Below are 19,566 nucleotides of genomic sequence, written 5' to 3'. Positions count from 1 at the left end.
CGCGACCCGGAAGCGGAGCTGTAGAAGATGACGTCAGGGGAGTGACGTAATGCGGCCCCGTTTCCAGGCAACGCCGCGGAGGGCGGGAAGCGGCCCCCTTCGCCACCGAGTGCCGGGCTGAGGGAGGGGGCGGGAAGAGCCTGGGGGAATCGAAGAGAATGGCTAAAGTTTAGTAAGTGTATTTGTTTTTTGCAACCCTTGCTCCCACACACTCTGCGGACAAGCACAGCCGTCTTACTTCAGTTCTGGGCCCGGGGAGTTTGCATCCCTTAGCAAAGCTGGCAGGAAGGAGAGCAGTCACAACGTGTTTCCAGCAAATCAAGAGCCCTGTCCTGCAGATAATCCAAACTCTACCAAAAAATGCACGCTTTTGTCAAACTGCATGCTCCCTTGCTGTGAAAGCACCTTGGGGTCACTCCATCACTTACTTGCCGTGGCTGGCGGAGTGCCCTGAGAAGGTCCCTGTCAAGCGGCTGAGGCCCCTGAGTTGCTCAGCCCAGAGCAGAGCTGAGGGGAGGCCTCGTGGCGGCTGCAGCTCCTCACAGGGAGTGGTGCACAGGGAATCGCTCTTTTTCCAATCTCAGGCTGATTCTGAGGAGTTCGCTTTCCTTTTGTTTGCTGAAACCAAAAATGTGGCAAGCGAAATTTTGCTACGCAGCGTATTTCTCCTAGGAGGCGCTCTTGGACCTAGGATTTGATGAGCTTCCCCACCTGTTTCCAGAGCCGTCTTCGTGCCGCCCTGGTAGACCTGTGCATGGCTTACCTTAAAACACGCCCTGTCTGGAACTCCGATGCTGAGCCCATTCTCTCTCCTAGTTTAGAGTATTACTCTTAATCAGGATTCCATGGTTATTGATAGCTGGTGCCTCATCTCTGTGATTCGCAGAAGTGCAAGATGCCAAGGCATTCCGAAAATTTAAGAGTGATGTGTTAGACCAGTAAGCAGAACGAAGTCCAATACTGAACTAGTCAATATTACATTCACAAGTTCCTGTAACTACATAGATATAAATACTTATCAAATATGCACTAGATTTAAATAATCTGCAAAATATATATCTCTTTTTGTATTTGGGACAAATGCTTACAGTTGTCCCATTCTCAGTGAAATCACTGCATTTACTTTTTGCAAGCTTTGAGTCTCAGTGCTCAGTGTGGAAAATCTCCAGACCACTTCCACATTCAAGAAATATTTGTGGCTACAGTTCACCCATCCAGCTAGATTTATTTAAGAAGATTTGTTTTTGTGCAATTCACACTCAGTGTTCTTTATTGCTCTTTTACATTTCTTGTGGTTTGTCAACCAGTGGACTATAGCTTCTGGAAGGATGTGAAGTGATCTGAAAGGTGCTGCTGGTCCAACAAGACTGGAAGAGCCAAACATAGAGTCCTTTTATTTCCAGACCCTGTTAGACCTGAGCACTCTTGCTCCTGACCACACTACAGAGCAGGGTTGGCTCCCTCCAGCTGGTTTTATGATCCACCTCCTTCCTCATGTGTCCTCAGCCCCACTTCCCTGCAGAGGGAGGCTAGGAGGAGAGTGAAGGCTCATCCATTGGCAGGCCAGAGTACGGCTCAGTTTTGCAGTCCTTCACAGTGTCTATGGCTGTTCCATGGAGTCCTTCACTTCAGAAGAGACTGTAATTGCGTGCCCTCAGGTGCACTGGTTTGTAGTGGTCCTTTCACTCTGGAAGAAAAGAATCAATCATGGAATCATAGGATCATTAAGGTTGGAAAAGACGTCTAAGATCATCATGTTCAACCGCCAACCTACCTCCATCATTCCCATTAACCATGTCCATCAGTGCCACATCTCACCACCCTGCTCCTACTGATTCAATCCAGGATGCTGTTGGCCTTTGTGGCCACCTGGGCACACTGCTGGCTCATGTTCAGCCAGCTGCCAGCTAACACCCCCAGATGCTTTTTGGGCCAGTGGACAGAAGAGCAAAAGGCCTAGCAGTCCCAATCCCTACTGGACTTTCTCTTGATCTGCTGCTGCCCATGGATGTGGAATTTCAGATGGGACATTTCCCTGCCTCGCTTGGCAGACTCCTTGTGCAGGACAGGATGGAGCTTACTCACTGTGTCTTCTCAATGTCCTCGATGCCCTCAGGCAGGCGCACGTTGAGTGTCTCCGGGAGCAGGAAGGCCACTGAGCCACAGAACACTGCTACACCACAGTACGTCACCTCAGGCAGAGACCTCCACACATCATCGAGCAGGAACACAAGTGGGGCCAAAGACCCACCGAGGCGCGCCATGAAGGAGGTGTATCCCATCCCATTCTGCCTGGAAAGGTAGGAGACCGTGGTAGTGTAGAATACCACAAGAAAGAGATGGGTACTTCTTTCATATCAGGCCTTGCAAAAAACATGGAGTCCCACTTCCCTCTCCTCCTATTTTTCAGGGGATCTAGAAATTTCTTATCCCTAGGTGAGAAGATCTAGGGATTTCTCACCCCTAGATTTTTCCTCTACCAGGCTTTTTCTACCTTTTTTTTTTCCTCTGTATCTTCCTGTAATGACAGAATTTCCCAAATATCTGCTCTAGAGATGTTTCCTCTTTGAAAGTCTAAAACCCCGAGTGCATTTTCTACACATCGCTCTAGGAAGTCCTCTTATTTGCTGAAATTAATCTAAGTCCCTCCTCTCACAAGTAGTTCTAGGCAGGTGCCAAGCACTAGAGATTCCTGTGAGCACCTTTGGTCCTTCTATAGCTAGGAAAGCCTGGAGAGGTGGCCAAAAATAGGACCTGGGACCTATTCTGCTTAATAATTTTCAGGCGATGAATGGCATTTCATGCATAAAACAGGGATCCCAGGACCTGTCTGTGATTTAACATCATTATTAACTGGATCTTTCAAATGAACTGTGTTTTTTATTTTTCTCCTAAAAGGCTACTTAATCCCTGCTTTCTATCATCTGTTGTCCAGAGGGCTATCAAACTTGTGTGGTAGTATGTGTCCCACAGAATACTCCTCACCATTCAACACATTTCCCTATCCACATAACCCAGGCCAGCAAATAATAGCTTTCTGCCCCTTTCTTATGGGTGGATGTAATCCTCAGAACCTGCTACTTCTAGAGGCAAGAGACCAGTCCCGCAGTCTAGCCAACAGCACCTCCTGCTGTGTCAGTGTCCAAGAGCAGAAGGTGACATCCCACTAAGGATGTAGCTGTGCCCTCAGGCAGTAGCCTCTCTTACCTCAGGACAGTGGGGTAGAGTTCAGAGGTGTACAAGAAGACAGTGGTGAACGCAGCTTCTGAGGAACCTTTGGCCATAACGGCTATCACAGAGCGTAGAGAAGTGAAAGCTGGAAGGACAGAAAAGACATTTATGACAATAGTCAAAGAAAAACGTGAAGAGGTTTCTTGTGCTTGCAGGTGCCAGAAGGATCCAAGAGACAGATCTGGAAGCTTTAGAGCCCTGTAGCTGCTGCATCCAAGATCTAAATCAGTCTGAAAATTTGGTGACTCCTATTCTGAGTGGAAGCTGAACTGATGGAAGGCTAGGTCCCAACATTTCCCATTAGACAATATCTATAATAAGGGTGGGTACTTCCCCTTGATATCTCTAGCCTTATAGTGCTTCACAGTGACTGGAGAATGTGTGCTGCCTCCAGATGCTAGGGCTGGCCCACATCAGCAGCCTTGTCCTGCTATTGCCCTTGCAGGTGGAAGACGTCTATATAGAGAGTTGACTGTGGTCAAAATCTATGGCTCTCTTTCTCTAGCACAGCACAGAATGGAAACCTTCCCTTTAGCGTACAGCAGAAGGACATCTCACGTTTAGGAATGATGATGTTAGCTCCTATGCATAGTCCAGTCAGGATGAGTGACCATGCCTGGCTCTGCCGCCGTCCAATTCGATTCACCAGTACATACATGATCATCTTGGCTGGAATCTCAATGATGCCAAAGACAAACTGGGAGAAATACATGTTGAGCCCAAAGCCAGTTAGGTTCATACTCATGCCGTAATAAGAGAAGGCAACACCAAACCTGCAAGGAACGTATGGAAATTGGAATAAGGGAAAACCGGCAGGGCAAGTGCAGGATGAATCCATTGTGCAAAGTAACACTGCTTACCACACTGTCCCAGAACACAGAGAGATCTTCCTCAGGACTGGTGTTCTGAACAAGCTGATGTAGGAGAAACTCTCTCTTGGCTTTTTCTCTGTAGTCATTCCTCTAAGAGCCTGGGAGATGTGAGAAGAAGGAAAGAGCTCAGCTGCTGTACATGTAGCATCCAGACATGAGACCCCAGACAGACTGGGGTCTGTTGCCTTTCCTAATTCCATCAACCCACTGAGTTTTCCATATATTCCTATTGCAGAACAATTTGCTGGGCATGTATTATCAGAGGCTTGTCTTCCTACAGCTTTTAATAGATTATCTATCATTTTAGAGCTCTTTTTCATCCATAGGCCCTTTTCCTCTCTTACCTACATATCCTATGTGGCAGAAAGAGTTCTAGCAAAGTCAGCATTGGCCAGTGCCAACTTCTTATTTTTTCAAGCTGTACTTCTTTCACTGCATGTTAAGTCCAGTGTCCAGTGTTCTGAGGCACCTTGCCATGACAGTGATGAATGGAAAGACTCCCCACCTACTGAAGTTGGTCTCTGGCCTTACACGAAGAGAGTGTAAGTTTTCTCTTTAGTAGTGAATGTAAATGTTTTCTAGAGCAAATTGGCCTATGGTATCCTGTGCATCACAGTGACTCATGGATCACACTGCAGGCTGAGCATCACTTCAGGTATAAAATAGAAGTAAAACAGAGAGAAGGAGAAAATGTGAGAGGAAGAATGTGTCCAGATCTTCAGTTTCTCACCTCTGGTGAGACAGTGAAGTCTTTCCTTCCATTCATTCTTGCACATTTAAGCAGATGCTTGTGAGCTTGTTTCACTTTGCCGTTGGCTATGAGCCACCGGGCAGACTCTGGGACCCACCTGGTGCGAGGAGAGAAGACAGCATTCCTGTTGGCACCCCGTGTTTTCCACCCCACATACATGGCCCTGGCCAAAGAGAGGGGATCTTCTCTATGAGACTTCAACCTCTTCTGAAAATAACAACTGTGGTGCACGAGATTAAGACTAATAGGACACCCTCTTTACACATACATGATATTCTGCCCTTAGAGTACTAGTCTCTTAACTGAAATATATCAAGCCAAAATTTTTATAATGTGATCAAAGCTTGAATTTTCTGAGCTGCTTGAAGTTTGAAATAAAGTTGTCCCCAGAAAGTTTATATTTAGACGTTAGATTTAGATTTATTCAGATTCATAGATTTATTTAGATTTATATTTGTGACTTTGGGGATTCTTTTAATGTTGATATTTTAGGATATTAAAAATTACTGTGTAGAAAGGACTTAGTGGGCCCACTGAGATTACGCTTCTTACTTCCTTTGTTAATTGCCAAATTATTTGTTGTTCACAACAATCAAAGCCTACTGCAAAAGATAATTCACTGGAGTCTAAATCATTGTGGCTGTGGTCCCCAGTGAAGAAACCATGCTAGTCATTGAGTGACAAGGGATGCTCTAATGCTGGACAGCTAATTAGCAACTTGGAGAGGTTTACTTAGCAGACCTACCTTGGGTGGGTGTCCTGTGACTCTTATTTTTCTATCTGTTCCAGTAAAAGATCCACCACTTGTCCTAAACAGGCATCTGTAACTCCCTGTTAGTCTCTGTGATCTGGTTGCAGTTCATGGCTACGTGGCACTATCAGCCCTGGATCTCTTCAGGCCACAGTGCAGCCTAGCTGGCCTGAGCATCTGTGGGTCTGCATAGTGGTCGGTGTCCAGAAGACACTGGAAATGCCTCACAGTTAGATGCATTCCAACATATGCAAAAAGTCCAATATAGCTCAACTGAACTGCAGTTAAAATCTTAATGAAATATATGGGTAAGAGATCATCTGAGCTCATGTGTTCATCAAAATCTCTCATTGAGGTCTCCCACTGAGTGGTCTGAGACCAGTTGCCTGTAAGCTGCTGGTGATTTACGTGCCCTAAGTCAGGTTGCAGTAAAATCAGCAAATTATTCAATCTATTTGATCCGTAGCTAAAAAGAGTGTGTAGAGCAAAAACATTTGCTGAACTGGACTTACGGAAAGTTTTCAACTCCTTCCTATAAGTTGTTAATTCTTTGGCAAATATAAAGAATTAAAGGTGGCATTTTCATAGAATCACAGAATGGCCTGGGTTGAAAAGGACCTCAAAGATCATCGAGTCTCAACCCCCCTGCAAAGTGCAGGGTCGCCAACCACTAGACCAGGCTGCCCAGAGCCACGTCCAGTCTGGCCTTGAATGCCTCCAGGGATGGGGCATCCACAACCTCCTTAGGCAACTTGTTCCAGTGTGTCACCACCCTCTGAGTAAAAAACTTCCTCCTAATATCTAACCTAAACCTCTCCTGTCTCAGTTTAAAACCATTCCCCCTTGTCCTATCGCTATCCACCCTCACAAACAATCATTCCCCCTCCTGTTTATACGCTCCCTTCAAGTATTGGAAAGCCACAATGAGGTCTCCCTGGAGCCTTCTCTTCTCCAAGCTAAAGAAGCCCAGTTCCGTCAACCTTTCCTCATAGGAGAGGTGCTCCAGCCCTCTGATCATCTTAGTCGCCCTCCTCTGAACTCGTTCCAAGAGCTCCACATCTTTCTTGTGCTGGGGCCCCAGGCCTTCACACAGTACCTTGAACTCTTTGCCACCATCTCCAGAGTATGTTATGTCTTTTGGCAGTCTAATGTCTCAGCTGAGTACAGGTATTGTGTCAATGATATCTGATGAATGTGTTAAATTAAGTTTTGATTCTATTCTTCAGGGACTTAATTATCCAACAATCCCTGACCTCTTGGTTGCCTGAATTTTGATCAGACTACAGTGTAATTTTTTTGACAACTCATTTCCATAAAAGGCATTAACAAATGAGATAAAAAATACAGTGATTATTCAAAGGGTGAGTCCAAATGTATCTATGAATTTCAACATTTCCCAGGATTCGATTTTTACAAACAGTTGTCCTATAAAAAGAGCAAAACCTCAAACCAGAAAGTCAGCAGAAGATAAAATTTAGTTGTCTTGAATTTGATCAGCGAAACATCAGATTTTACTCTCTGCCAGAAACCATTCATCACTGTTGAAAGGATACATCTACTTCTGAGCCATTGTTTAACAACAGCATCAGTGTGCATCCCAATCTTCACAAGTATAATTTGACATTTTGTTGGTAGCTATTTTGTTAGTGCAGCTATTTTATCTGCTGCTTTGTGCTGATGGACAGACGTAGCAAACAACCAAACCATCACCTCTAGATGCCTCTCTAGTGGCAGCTGAGTCACATTTGCATTTTTACACTCTTTCTGCTTATCAGTTATGCATATAATTTTGGGGTCTGCATGTATATCAATCAGATTATTTTGTGTGGCTTCCAGCTACAGCTCCCCATCACCCTGGGAGATTTTTTTCAGTGTGGTTCCAGATCCACACTGACATTCAAGATGAACCAAACAATGACCCTGAGGTTGAGGAGGGCCAGGCCAACATTTTTGAAGGTTTTCAAGGTTGCCAGATCCAATTCCAGGATGAATGCTGCAATATTTGCCATACACACAGGGCAGGAAGGCAAATGGCATCCTGCTCCCATTCCAGCAGCAGCAGGTCACACGTTGCTGCACTCACCACAGGCAGACGATGCTCAGAAGACAAGGTCCCGTCACGGCAACCAAGAGCCAGTGCCATTCCCTCACCAGGTATGCTGTCAAGGCCAGCAGCATGTTCCCTACGCTCCAGAAGATGCTGGTCAGGATCCCAGCGAACGTGCGGTGCTCTATGTCCACCCACTCCATCCCTGTAAGAGAGAGGCAGTGTTCACCAGGGTCACACAGGGTTTCTGCAGGAGAGGGTCTGCTGGACTTTGTGAGAAGGGCAAAGTGAGGCAGCATCCCTGGTGTTTTCCTCCAGGAGAGTTCCACTGACATTTGCCACATTTTAGATATTCATCCACAAATTAACTCCCCACAAAGCTGAAAACAGCTAAAATGAAGCTTTAAAGGAAGAAATTCTGGACGTGTGTTAACAGTAGTGCCAGAAACACCCTACATGATACATTTTTTATCTTGTTCAATAGCATCCACTGGTCATCTGCATCAAACTCATTTTTAATCTAACTCTCCAACTGTACCTTGGCCTTTACAGTTTCTCTGCCTATGCATTATTCCAGATTCAAGAAATATAATATTAATATAGTATATATAAATTAAGCTGGATTGGCCTTAATGTGGAACGGATACTAATGCACATGCAAACCCAGAAATGATCCCCTTGTTTCTGTTTGAGAACTAACACTTTTCCTCCAAAGATCCTGACATCATCTAGCAATCAGAAATGTCCTTCCCAGTCTCTACTTTGTATTGCAGGCATCAGTCTTTATAATAAGAATGAGCCATCACAGGCTTTGGGATGTGTAATATCTTGTGTATATTTGTCCACTCCTGAAGTGTTTTTAGCTTGTTTTTTGGTGTATCTGCAAAAATTCTGGAAATTTTTGTGGCATATGTAACGTGCTCTAAGGTATGGTGACTCCTCTTCAGTGCATCCTAAACATGCCTATAAAATCATCCGATGCTCTGCTGGGTAGCTTGGAGTTTGGAGTTTGTTTTAGTTATATCACTACTTAAATTTCTTAGCTTCAAGTATGCCTCACTTTGAGAGATTTTATTTGTGTGTGCGTGTGGTTCTTTTCCTCTCCAGCCTTTCTAAGAATGCAGATAGGGAATATGATGGAAACAATTGCTGCAAAGTCAAGACTGGGGAGGAAGAAGCACACCTGTGTGACCCAACATCCTGCTCCTGCTTGACTGATGAATTTTTTTAATTGCATGTGAAGGATGAGAACCCAATATCAAAGGCAAAGGGCAGATACTTCATCTATGGATATTACACCACTAAGAATGGTGATTAACAGGGACTGATGGACAGAATCATAGAATCATAAAGGTTCAAAGAGACCTCTAAGATCATCACGTCCAACCATCAACTCATCCCCACCATGCCCACTGACCGTGTCCCTTGGTTTCACATCTCCATGGTGTTCTTGAACACCTCCAGGGACAGTGACTCCACCACCTCCCTGAGCAGCCTGTGCCAGTGCCCGACTGCTCTTCTGGAGAAGTAGGCACCCTGCACACCCACAACCTCACCATACTTACCCAGAGGCAATATGATCAGGGACACACCGCTCAGGGCCACCCCGGTGAGGGTTCTTGTGATAGCCAGCATGCTGTAGGAGATGGAGCAGGCACTCAACATCCCAAATATGACTGAGCACACAAATGACAGCAGGAGGATGGATTTCCGGCCGAACCTGTCAAAGCACAGAGCAGGTTACTTACACGCTGGAAATGTGTCCCAGATGTAGGGTTTGAAATGAGGCCAAGCAGAGACTTTCAATGAGAATTGAAAGTCTGCAGAGACTGATCCTTGCGTTCTCCCAGTGGCCACCTGATAGGGATGGTGGCAATGACCTTTACTCCAGGGGGTGAAATGTTGTGTTGGGACACAGTGCCACCATAACATTCTTAAGAATGGTCACAGGCAACTTCATGCAGTGGCTAGTTAACATTTCTGCTGGAGAAGAATCAACTCGTGGCAATAGCCCAGGCAGTTTTCTGGATCTGCTGTGAAATTTAAACAGACCCAGTCTGCAGAAGCAATGCACCTGGGTCAGTGCAGCAAGCATTCAGAAACCCACCAGTGCTGAATCCCATTTCCAAAAGAGTAAGTGCTAAGGAAAGAAGATACATTTTTGAAATTAAGATATGGTTCAAAAATACAGTAAGAAGCATATCGAAATATAAAATTCCCTGCAGAGCAAGGCAGCTATTTATGGGCCCATTACTATAGACTCTCGCAGCAAATGCATGCCACCTGCTAACAGAACCAGAGAGAAGCTGGCAGGATCGAACTGCTACAAGGAGTCTGCTAGAAGTAATGAGGTTAAAATTGCCTTCAAAGAGAGAGAGAGATGGAAAAGTGCAACCTCTGAACGTTTATATGTGGAAAATATAATAAAAAGAGCAAACTGTGCAAGCATAAAAATGAATGAAAAAGCAATTTTCATAAATATCCCGATCTGGAAGTCTGACAGCCAGTGAGGTACAAGAACAAGGTACAAAAGGAGAGTTTGGACAAGAACAAGTAATAACAGTATTTCTTTTTTTTTTTTTTTTTTCAGATTTCTATTCTTTTGCAAAGATAAGTTCTCAGTAAAGCTGCTTGAAGGGTTTGGTGGGATAAGATTTGTCAGCAGAAGTGTTCTCAAGTGCAGGAGTCTGTAGAAGCTTGGATCAGAATAAACCTGAGCTGTAGCAAAATGCCAGGACCAGATGTCTCTCACCCTGAAGCACTAGAGGTGCAATGAGTGCTTTGCAATTTGCACAGGGGAGTGGGACCTCTTCTCTATTAGAGAAAAGAAAGGTTGCTGAGGGGACATCAGCTTTTACAGTGTCCTGGGGAAGATGTGGGGGAATGAATCTGAGGTTTAACAGATCTAGTATTGATACTGATTAAATGGGTAAAAATAATGTTAAAAATTAGAATTCAACAACACAGATAAGAAAATGCTGCAGGTATCAGCATGGCTTTTGTAAAGAAAATGCTCATAATCTGTTGAAGTTCGCTGCAGGAGAAGTCAAACATAATGAGAACGTTCTGATTGATTCAGAATGCTTGGATTTCCCAAAGCAGCCATAACCAGCCTCCCACCAGAGGTTCTTAAGAAACTGAGCTGTTACAGGACAAGAGAGGAGACCTTTGCATGGATAAATGATACATTAAAAGCCAGATGTCAGGAGTAAATGGTCACTTTTTGAGCTGACCTCCCCCCTCAACTCCCCAAGCGTTTCTGGCTCTCCACTTTAAATGTGTACAGCTGGAGGAGGCTGAGATGAGGATGAAGCCAAAGGAATGTCATCTTGCAGATGAGGAAACCATAAAGAGCAGAGAGGTGGAATGATGGAAAGGGAGCTGAATATGCTCTATAAAGTGCTGAACACCCCAGAGAAGATGGGAGACCAATTGCTGTATCTGGAGTATCGTAGGCAACCAACACAATGTGCTTGATCTGTTTGCTGTGGTTTATAGCATGGCCCCACGTGGTAGTGCAGTCAGGCTGCTGACAAAGGCATGGCTGGCTGCCAAACCTTCTTTAACTGCCAGTTTAGCAGGACTGAAGGTCCTGGTTTATCTACTCAGCAGTCAATCCTTAACTTAGTCTTTTTTGTCATCAAATTTTCTTCTCTTCTACTATAACCTTGGGGGGGTTACAGTAGGTATAGGAGGGGAAGAAGGTGAAGAGAAATCAAAACTGCACAGTGTTCAAGACGTGGGGCCATCACACATGTACATGTTTCTGCATGATTATGTTTACTTTAGTTTTTCTTCCTTTCCTAATAATCCTTAATTTTACATTTGCTTCTCCAGCTGCTGAGAAGACAGGACTGGAGGGAATGGCCTCAAATTGTGCCAGGGGTGGTTCAAATTGGACATTAGGAAACATTTCTTCTCCAAAAGAGTGATGAGGCACTGGCACAGGCTGCCCAGGGAGGTGTGGAGTCACCGTCCCTGGAGGTGTTCAAGAAACATTTAGATGTTGTACTGAGGGACATGGTTTAGTGAGGAAAAGTCAGTGGGAGGTGGATGGTTGGACTGGATGATCTTGGAGGTCTTTTCCAGCCTTGGTGATTCTAAGATTCTATACGATGTTTGCCTGGAGCTTTTTATTGTAATGTCTAAGTCTTACTCCTGAGCCACTATGGACAGCTCTATTTTACATGTGAAGCTGGATGCATTTCTTTCTTTATTTTATATTAATCTACCCTGAAATTGTGTCTTCTAATGCTTCCACCCAGTCACAGAGCTCTGTAGGATCCTTCTGCAGTTCTCCACAGTCAGGCCTTGTCTCTACCAGCCTCACTCAGCATCACCTCCCCACTCCCTCCTTTTCCAGATCGTTTATGAATATGCTAAAGAGCACACGTCCAATTAACAGGTCCCCAGAGGTGTCCCTTCTCTGTAACAACCCAACACTTACACCTCCCTGCTGCCTCCCAGCTTTTGATCAATTATTTAGCCATGCAGGGACATCCTGTCTTGTCTCAGGGCAGCTCAGTTTTTTTGAAGCCTTTTGTAAGGAAACCTCTTGTAGATGGTATCTCCTCTGTTCACACTCCTGTGAACATGTTCAAAGAAATCCAATCAGTTTGTAAGGTATGAATCTTATGCAGAAGAGAAATAAAAGTCCTATGGCCACTGGCTCAGCCATTCAGAAGAGTTTCTACCATTTCACTTGGTAGAGCTGGATGCCAGGCTGCCTGGCTAGTGGTTCCCAAGGTCTTTCTTGGGGACCTGTCTAAAAACTGATTTGAAACAGATATAAGAAAAGATAGAAAAGTGTTTGGGAGCTTCATATGATGCAGCTGCTTTCCCTTCTGCTGTGCAGTGATTTTGCAGCCTGCCTTACCCTAATGCTCCTTTGGTCCCAGAGGAAGGAAATCAGGTTGGAATCAAATAGTTTCCTGCGCAGGAAACTCACCCATTAAATATTGAATAATGTAGAGAGAACAGCACATCCTGATTGCATGCTTGCTCTGCATATTCTATGGTAGATTTCCTGGTTCTGCTATTTGCAAAAATATTTAATTTCTTAATTGATGCCCTTTCTAGGTTGTTATTCAGACTTTTTTTTTCCCCCATTTACATTATCACATTCTAACATTTAACCAGGGAAAGCAGATTTGTTCCTATTTTCCTTATCAAGGCATTGTCTTAGCTCTTCCTTGAGGAATGCCTCCCTGCTTTACCCTGCTTCTCTAGTAATGACAGAGACAGTTTCTGCTTTCTTGAGGCTTTTTTGGACATGACATGTATTTGCTTTAAGCCCCTCACTCGTGCGTCCTTAGATAATTTCCAGATAGCTTGCCAGGATTTAACTCTCAGCTGCTTGTCTCAGCTTTGTTTCAATCAGCTTTCTCCTTTTTAAGCAGTTATCTTTCCTGGAACATCTCACAGACAGTGGATGTTCCTGCAGCAATTCTGACCCCAGTGCTGTTGTCATTATTGCAATGCATCTTATCCTCACCATGGCCAGAGCAGCTTCTCTGGTAGGCTCCTAACTGGCTGCCCCATGAAGCAACCCATGACCCTAACTCAGCATTTAGCCTTTGCTTTTCTTCTCAGTATGACTTTAATCCAGTTTTTGATGTGGAAGACTGAATTCTCCCTTTACGATTGTGTTTTCTCCTTTTTTCTGTCCCTCTCATTGCTTTTGCAAGTCATGTGTGTGAAGGCCTAGCTAGGAAACTGCAGCCTTGGAGGGAAAGCCTGATAGGGCCAAACCTGTCGGAAAGGTATCCAAACACCACAGCCCCCATTGTGACGCCGATGAAGAAGAAGGTCGCGGTCGCCTGGTTCAGTCCACGCTGCTCACACACGAGGTCCCACTGAAACACAAGGCCAAAGTGACACTGAGTGCCCAGTTCAGCCTCTGTCTCCCTTCACACCCCTTCCCAAGTTGAACCAGAGGCAGTTGGGATATCAGGAAGAATTTCTTCACAGAGAGGGTGGTCAGTCATCGGAATGGGCTGCCCAGGGCAGCGATGGAGTTATTCAAGAGACATGTGGAGGTGGCACAGAGGGACATGATTTAGTGATGGAACTGGGTATGTTGAGTTGTTGTTTGGGCTCAGTGATTTTCAGGTTCTTTTCCAACCTAAACAATTATCTGATTCTTTGCACTACAATGTTTGTTATAGAATGCCTTCTTGATACCTACTTACTGTTGCCCTGACCAACTTCCTCCAAGTAGTCTGTGCAGAGAGGAAGGAAGGCAGAGAGGAGTCAGACTTGCTCCTGATGCTGACTTACTTATTTCTATGGAGAGAGTGGTCTAGGCACTCTTCTTAATTGAGTTAATGAACATCATTTCACTTTCTTGGAGGTGCAAATGTTGCTAATCATTACAGAATGCTCTGACCAAGCTGCAGAGTTAATTTTCCATGTGTGTGTAACTTGACAAAACTTAATTTAATCATCAACCCAGCCTCGCAGTCTCTCTGACAAGGCCAGACAGACCTTGAACAACCTTTTTGGCTGCAAGAGCAAAAGGCTTCACGGAAAGTCCATGGCCCCTTGAACAGAGCCCAAAGCCACAGCACCCTGAGTGCAGTGTCATAAGGCTCTGAGCCTCTGCTGCAGAGCATTCGTCTTGCCTTTTTCTCCACGGGTGCTTTACATCTTTCTCCGTGAAACAGTGTGGAAGTCAGGTGCAGACTTGGTGCACAACCAACATCCATCTCTGTGCTTGCCAAAACCAGAGGTTGGGTGGTAGGGAGGAGGCATTGGCTCTAGGATAAGATTGGCCCTGCTTTCACTGAGACAGGTACTGTTGTTTCTAAAGCAACCATTTCCCAAGAGGGAAAAGTCTGGCCAAATTGTTCCCTTCCATAAGACCTACTGTGCTTTGGGCTGCCTTTCCAGGAGGAAAAGCTACAGCCTGCAGGTAAAGCATTAACACCCAGAGGTATCACTGTTAGCCCTAAGGAAGCGTTTCAAAAGGCTGGTGGTTAATGTTTGATGGGCAGGGACCTTGGAAAGGCTGAAGGTTATGGCTGGCCAGAGTGCTGCGCCTCAGGAGGAGCCCTCTGTGAGCACATTTCTTGGCTGATGGCAAGGCATTGTGGCAACAACTGGGCTGATGGACTCCTAAATCTGGGAAGTGTCTTCTAGAAGGATAAAGTCACTGTGAATCAACAACTTTGCTGACGTCTTCTTCCTATCAAGGCATGTCGCTCAACAAATGTGAAACACCAAAGATACATTGAGGAGCAGGAACAGAAGAAGCGAGGAAAGTGAGAAAGGCTGCTTAATCTTGGGGAGAAGCAGGGGAGCAGGAGATCAGGGAGGAAGGGCAGACAAGGGAAGAGAAGTAAAAAATTGCTTGGAAAATCAAGAAAGCCACAGAGTCAGGTGATATCCTCACAGGGTGTGATCCTGTGCAAATGCCACACGGCCCAAGAGAGAAAATCCTACAGGAGTCTCTCCTCCCACACCCCCAGTCTCTCAATCACCTGGAGGTCCTCATTATGAGAAATGTTGGTATCTACATCTACCTCTGAGCTCAAGAGAACTTCCCCATCCCAAGCCATCTTCTCTAAACAAGCACTTTCCACTGGTTAAAATACAAAGATTCCCCTTCGATTCTGTGCACCTTGTAAACACCTTTCCATCTCCTCAAAACACTGAGCTAGTTTCATTTTCAGCTAGGTCACAGGCCAGGGGTTACCTCAGTGGAGATGGTGGAGGTGAACTGCGAGTGGTCGTAGACCCACCCGTGCTGGCAGTCCTGGGTGGCGGAGTCGTTGTCTGGTTGCAGAGAGGAATTGAGCAGTAGGTGAAACTGAGGCTGTGAGAACATCTCACAGGACCTGAAGGTGCCATCGGGCTCTCGGGGGATGCTGATGAGCAGAATTTCCTCTGTGGTGAGGTTCACAAATGCTTCCTGATGTGGAATTGCACAGTGGTGAGAGGGGGTAGCAGCAAGAAAGTTGTGCAGCAGGAAATGCATGGGAAGGTTGATTCTTGAGAGGCAGAGGATTAACAAAATCAAAATCTGGAATCTGCCGAAGCCACCGACTTCCAGTAAGAGATCTTCAAATTTCATCTTTTCTATAGAGTTTGCTCATTCAGAGCAGCTATGTACCAAGGAGCAGCAACATGAGCTTGAGAAGTGGTCTCTGTCCTTGGAACTCAGCCTCCCATGGCTTTTCATACAGCCACTTCCTTGGACTTTGAGACCTCATGGCAAGGCTTTCAAAAATCACAGTGAAACTCTCAATTTGGGGTAGAGCCAAAGAAATCATTCCATGTGCACACAGCACATCTATTTCAAGCGGATCCAGCACAAGGCTTTGTTTTTTTTTTTAAAGAGTCTTTTCCTCCTGTGGTGGTTTTTGAGGGGGAGATCTGCATTAGGAAAAGGCTGTGGGAAGAGCACGATAGTTTCTGGCGTGGGGACACCACGGTCTGCCTGTGTCTCAGGCACAGTAACGTGCTCTGTGTTTTGTGAGCTGATCACCAGCCTGCCCAGCTGTACAGAAAATGAGCCTCCGGGAGTGCAGTGGTGCCCCCCTACGTGGGGGATGCCTGTGAGCACCAAAGCCTGGTTGCTGTGCATCAGCTGCGTTCTTAGTATGGCTTGTCTCAAGTCATGACCTGGGAGCAAGGAGTATGGAGAGGAGAGGGCACCTAGAAGAGATGAGAAATGTGTCTCTGAATGAAGACCAGTTGGTTGGGGATCAATACAACAGCCCAATGAGGGACCTACAGTACATGGCAGGGCCAGAGGTACTGCTGCCACCGCCAACAGAAAGGAGCTCCTGGAAAAGATGGGTCTTTAATTTGCATTTCTACTCTTTGTGTGCTCTTAGCCAAGATCATGGGCTCTTTGTTCAGCCAGAGTCACTGCCAAACAAGAATGGACCATGCATCTGAGCAGCTGGAAGTTAGTTGGAGGAACCTGGCATCAGAGGTCAAAGTTGATGAAGAGTATGTGCCACATGCAGCATTTGTGAGTTGTGTAATGCACGGCTGCTGGGCAAAAGCTTTGATGCAGCAAATGGGGAGATGCAGCAACAGAGCTGGTGCAGCTTGGGTCACACAAACATGGTTCAAAGGAAAGTCCCTTCTCCATGAGACAGGAACAAAAAAAATCTAGCAGCTCCAGGTACTTCAGGTCAGCCAGGAGCTGCCCACTCTTTTCCATGGCCAGTAGAGACCCAGCTTGAGGATTGCTGGCGCTTAAAGACAAGACAGACAAAGGGCCCTGCCCCACAACCGGGCAAGCTTAGGGAAGAGGCAATATCAGGGCTGGTTAAAGTAGGAGCTGTGGGAGTGGGGGGGTTCTACCTTGTTTCCCCAGAGCCCCCCCTCCTACAGCAATCCTGTGGTCTCAACTGTTCTTCAGGGATGCTGATGCAGGTGAGCACCTGCCCCGAGGCCGCAGAGGGCCAGAGAACAAAGGGCTGCAGAGCAGCAGGTGGAGACAGGGCTGAAGCAGCTCTTCCTAGGGCCTCTCTGGTTGTGGCTGAATGCCCCGGTTCAGGCTTATGAGGCAAAGAATGGCATGCTGTGGCCTTAGGAGATCTTTGCTCATCTCAGCAGCATTCCTGGTCATCCATGTTTAACTAACATGCTGCCCCAGTCTGCACTACTAAGTGTATCAGTGCTCATCTTAGGGTGGGAGTGGGGAAATTAAGTGGGAGTGGAGCAGGGTCACCCGACAGCACCGTCCCTCCAGGGTTACAGTTTAAGCTCAAGTTGAACTAAAGGGCAAATTGTTTTTCTTCACCACTGGTCTTCTAAGAGCAAGGAACAGGAATTCTCATTGATATGCTGCTGCATATTTAAACTGCAGAGCAAATTCAGCCTCCCCATCAGAAATGAAGTTACAGTCCATTGCTCTGCAACCACTGGAGCTCCTCTCTTCACACTGCGATTGCTAAGAACATAGTAGTTGACTGCTGTATTTCTCTAACCCAAACATGTTCACGTAGCAGGTCACTACATGTAGTTAATGATCACTGCACATACAGTTGCTGTGACCACTTGGCTCTTGACACTGGACCTGCCTCAGATGGCTTGGCCCTGCCTGGTGGCAGTGAGATCACACTGACTGCTCACATATGAAAACAGAAGCTTCATATCCGTACCATTTTCTTCAGCAATCTTTCTTCTCCATTTCTGAAGGCCAGCTACAGGTGGAGAGGGAATATTCTTCAGTGGCCAACAGGGCACAGTTCCATAGGCTCTCAGCGATCCAGCGAAGCTGGGTTGGAAACAGGGTCCATCAGCAACCTCAGACAGTCAGGGGATGAACTGGGACATGGGTCCATCCAGGGAGCCCAGCCTGGAGCAGAAGGGTCTAGAGACAAGGCCACAAGGCAGGCTGGAAACAGGGACACATCTAAAGCAGCTCAGAGACCAGGCACCAAAGCCTTCGATGGGCACAGAAGGTATGGGGGCAGGTGAGGCTGCGCAGGGCAGCGAAGACAGTTTAGTGTCCCTAATGTACTGCAACTGAAATGAAGCAGCAGGGTTTTACCTCAAATAGTCAGGTAATGCTGCCTGGGGAGCTTAGGGCAGGATTTAATGCTGGCTAGAAAGCTATTTGGAAACCCTGTGCAGACAGTAAAGGTGCGGGTGTGAAAGTACATAGTCACACACTTTCTTCCACTGAAGCAGCAGCTGGGCTGAGTGGCTGCCAAGAGTGATTTGTATGTGATGACGGAGCAAGCAAAGCGAGGTCTAACACTCAACCTGGGGAGTTTCCCTGCCCATGTGGCTGTTTGCTCATTGCATCCCAGTAACTCCACAGCACTGCTCAGCCCTCTCCTCCCCTCCCAGACCATTCTCATCTGCTCCTTACCTCAAAGTCTTCTCAGCCATTCATTACAACTTTGCACTCCATGTTGGTCTGCCCATCCATCTGTCCTGCCTGTGGCCTTCAGTGTAGTACATCAGGGAACATGATTGTAGGAATGCTGGTCTTTAAACCTCCTAGCAGCCCAACTGCTGCCTCCTATCCCTTCCTCCATCATCCAGAACCATGGAGATGACAATCACTTCAGCACTTCCCAGGAAACTGCTCAGATTTCGCCTTCCTGTTCCTAACATGGGCTTCATAGAGCCCAGGGCTTCTTTCTGTAGATTTAGATTCCAAACTAAAGCCAACTGTGCTTTCTGGGCTATGGGAGAAAGATTAAAACCTGTCATGGTAAGATCATCTTTCCAAGGGAACACTTACTTTTTTTCTTTTCTGTGCTCTCACTGATTTTTCACAGTTCTTTAAAGCTGAGAAGAGCTGCAGGTGTTCTCCTGTCAGAAAACTCAGCCTATTCAAAGGAGGCCAAGCTGCTGCTGCTCCTCATTGCTCCTTAATTGGGTTATGAGGGGCTGCTTTATGCCAGCTGTGTGCTGGGGCGCTGCTGGGACTGGTAGCTCCCACCTGTGAGAGAAGCAGCTCAGTGTAAAGAATTAGAGGGGAAAGAAGGTGTTTGGGGATATTTAGTCAAATGACGTGTAAGATTAGCCAGGCAATATATATATATATATAAAGTGCCGCCATGTTTGCCTAACAAAGTCAAGTTCCATAAAGTCACACTGACTGCTACAAATTACATTCTTATCCTGTAGTTTTTTGTCATCTGAAACCTCCAACCAAACACTCAGTGCATTAGACCATGACGGCACCAGCTGGGAAATTCTACCATCCACTCACATGTTTCAAAGAGGTATTTCAGCACTAGTCACAGTCACAAAGTGGGGAGATTGAGGTGAGATGTGAGGAGGAAGTTCTTTACTCAGAGAGCAGTGAGGTACTGGCACAGCTGCCCAGAGAAGCTGTGGTGTCCCATCCCTGGTGACACTCAAATCCAGGTTGGATGAGGCCCTGGGCAGCCTGAGCTGGTGGGGGGCCAAAAATTCAGGTGGGATTTTTCTGCTT

At 46.1% G+C, this 19,566-nt stretch overlaps 1 protein-coding gene across 1 annotated transcript; it reads right to left on the bottom strand.

Moving 5' to 3' along the window:
* Positions 76–19,502, bottom strand: SLC22A7 (solute carrier family 22 member 7). The gene is made up of 10 exons (XM_021389777.1): positions 15,349–19,502; positions 13,404–13,507; positions 9,218–9,372; positions 7,689–7,857; positions 4,834–4,951; positions 4,092–4,201; positions 3,790–4,004; positions 3,208–3,316; positions 2,086–2,292; positions 76–1,687 (listed from the first exon to the last, which is right to left on the bottom strand). Exons 1-10 carry the CDS (start codon positions 15,724–15,726, stop codon positions 1,624–1,626), a joined length of 1,629 nt encoding a protein of 542 aa, XP_021245452.1. The 5' UTR covers positions 15,727–19,502; the 3' UTR covers positions 76–1,623.

This window comes from Numida meleagris, chromosome 3 (assembly GCF_002078875.1).
Source record: "Numida meleagris isolate 19003 breed g44 Domestic line chromosome 3, NumMel1.0, whole genome shotgun sequence".
NCBI lineage: Eukaryota > Metazoa > Chordata > Aves > Galliformes > Numididae > Numida > Numida meleagris.
This window is presented reverse-complemented; position numbering and strand designations above follow the sequence as displayed.

Excerpts from the sequence above, each read along its gene's own strand:
- SLC22A7 (XM_021389777.1), bottom strand. The coding sequence starts at position 15,726 with ATGAAATTTGAAGATCTCTTACTGGAAGTCGGTGGCTTCGGCAGATTC. Across the intron at positions 4,952-7,688 it reads CTGAGCATCGTCTGCCTGTG|GTGGGTCCCAGAGTCTGCCC; the intron begins GTGAGTGCAGCA and ends TCCTCGCACCAG. Across the intron at positions 3,317-3,789 it reads TAACATCATCATTCCTAAAC|CTTTCACTTCTCTACGCTCT; the intron begins GTGAGATGTCCT and ends CTGTCCTTCCAG.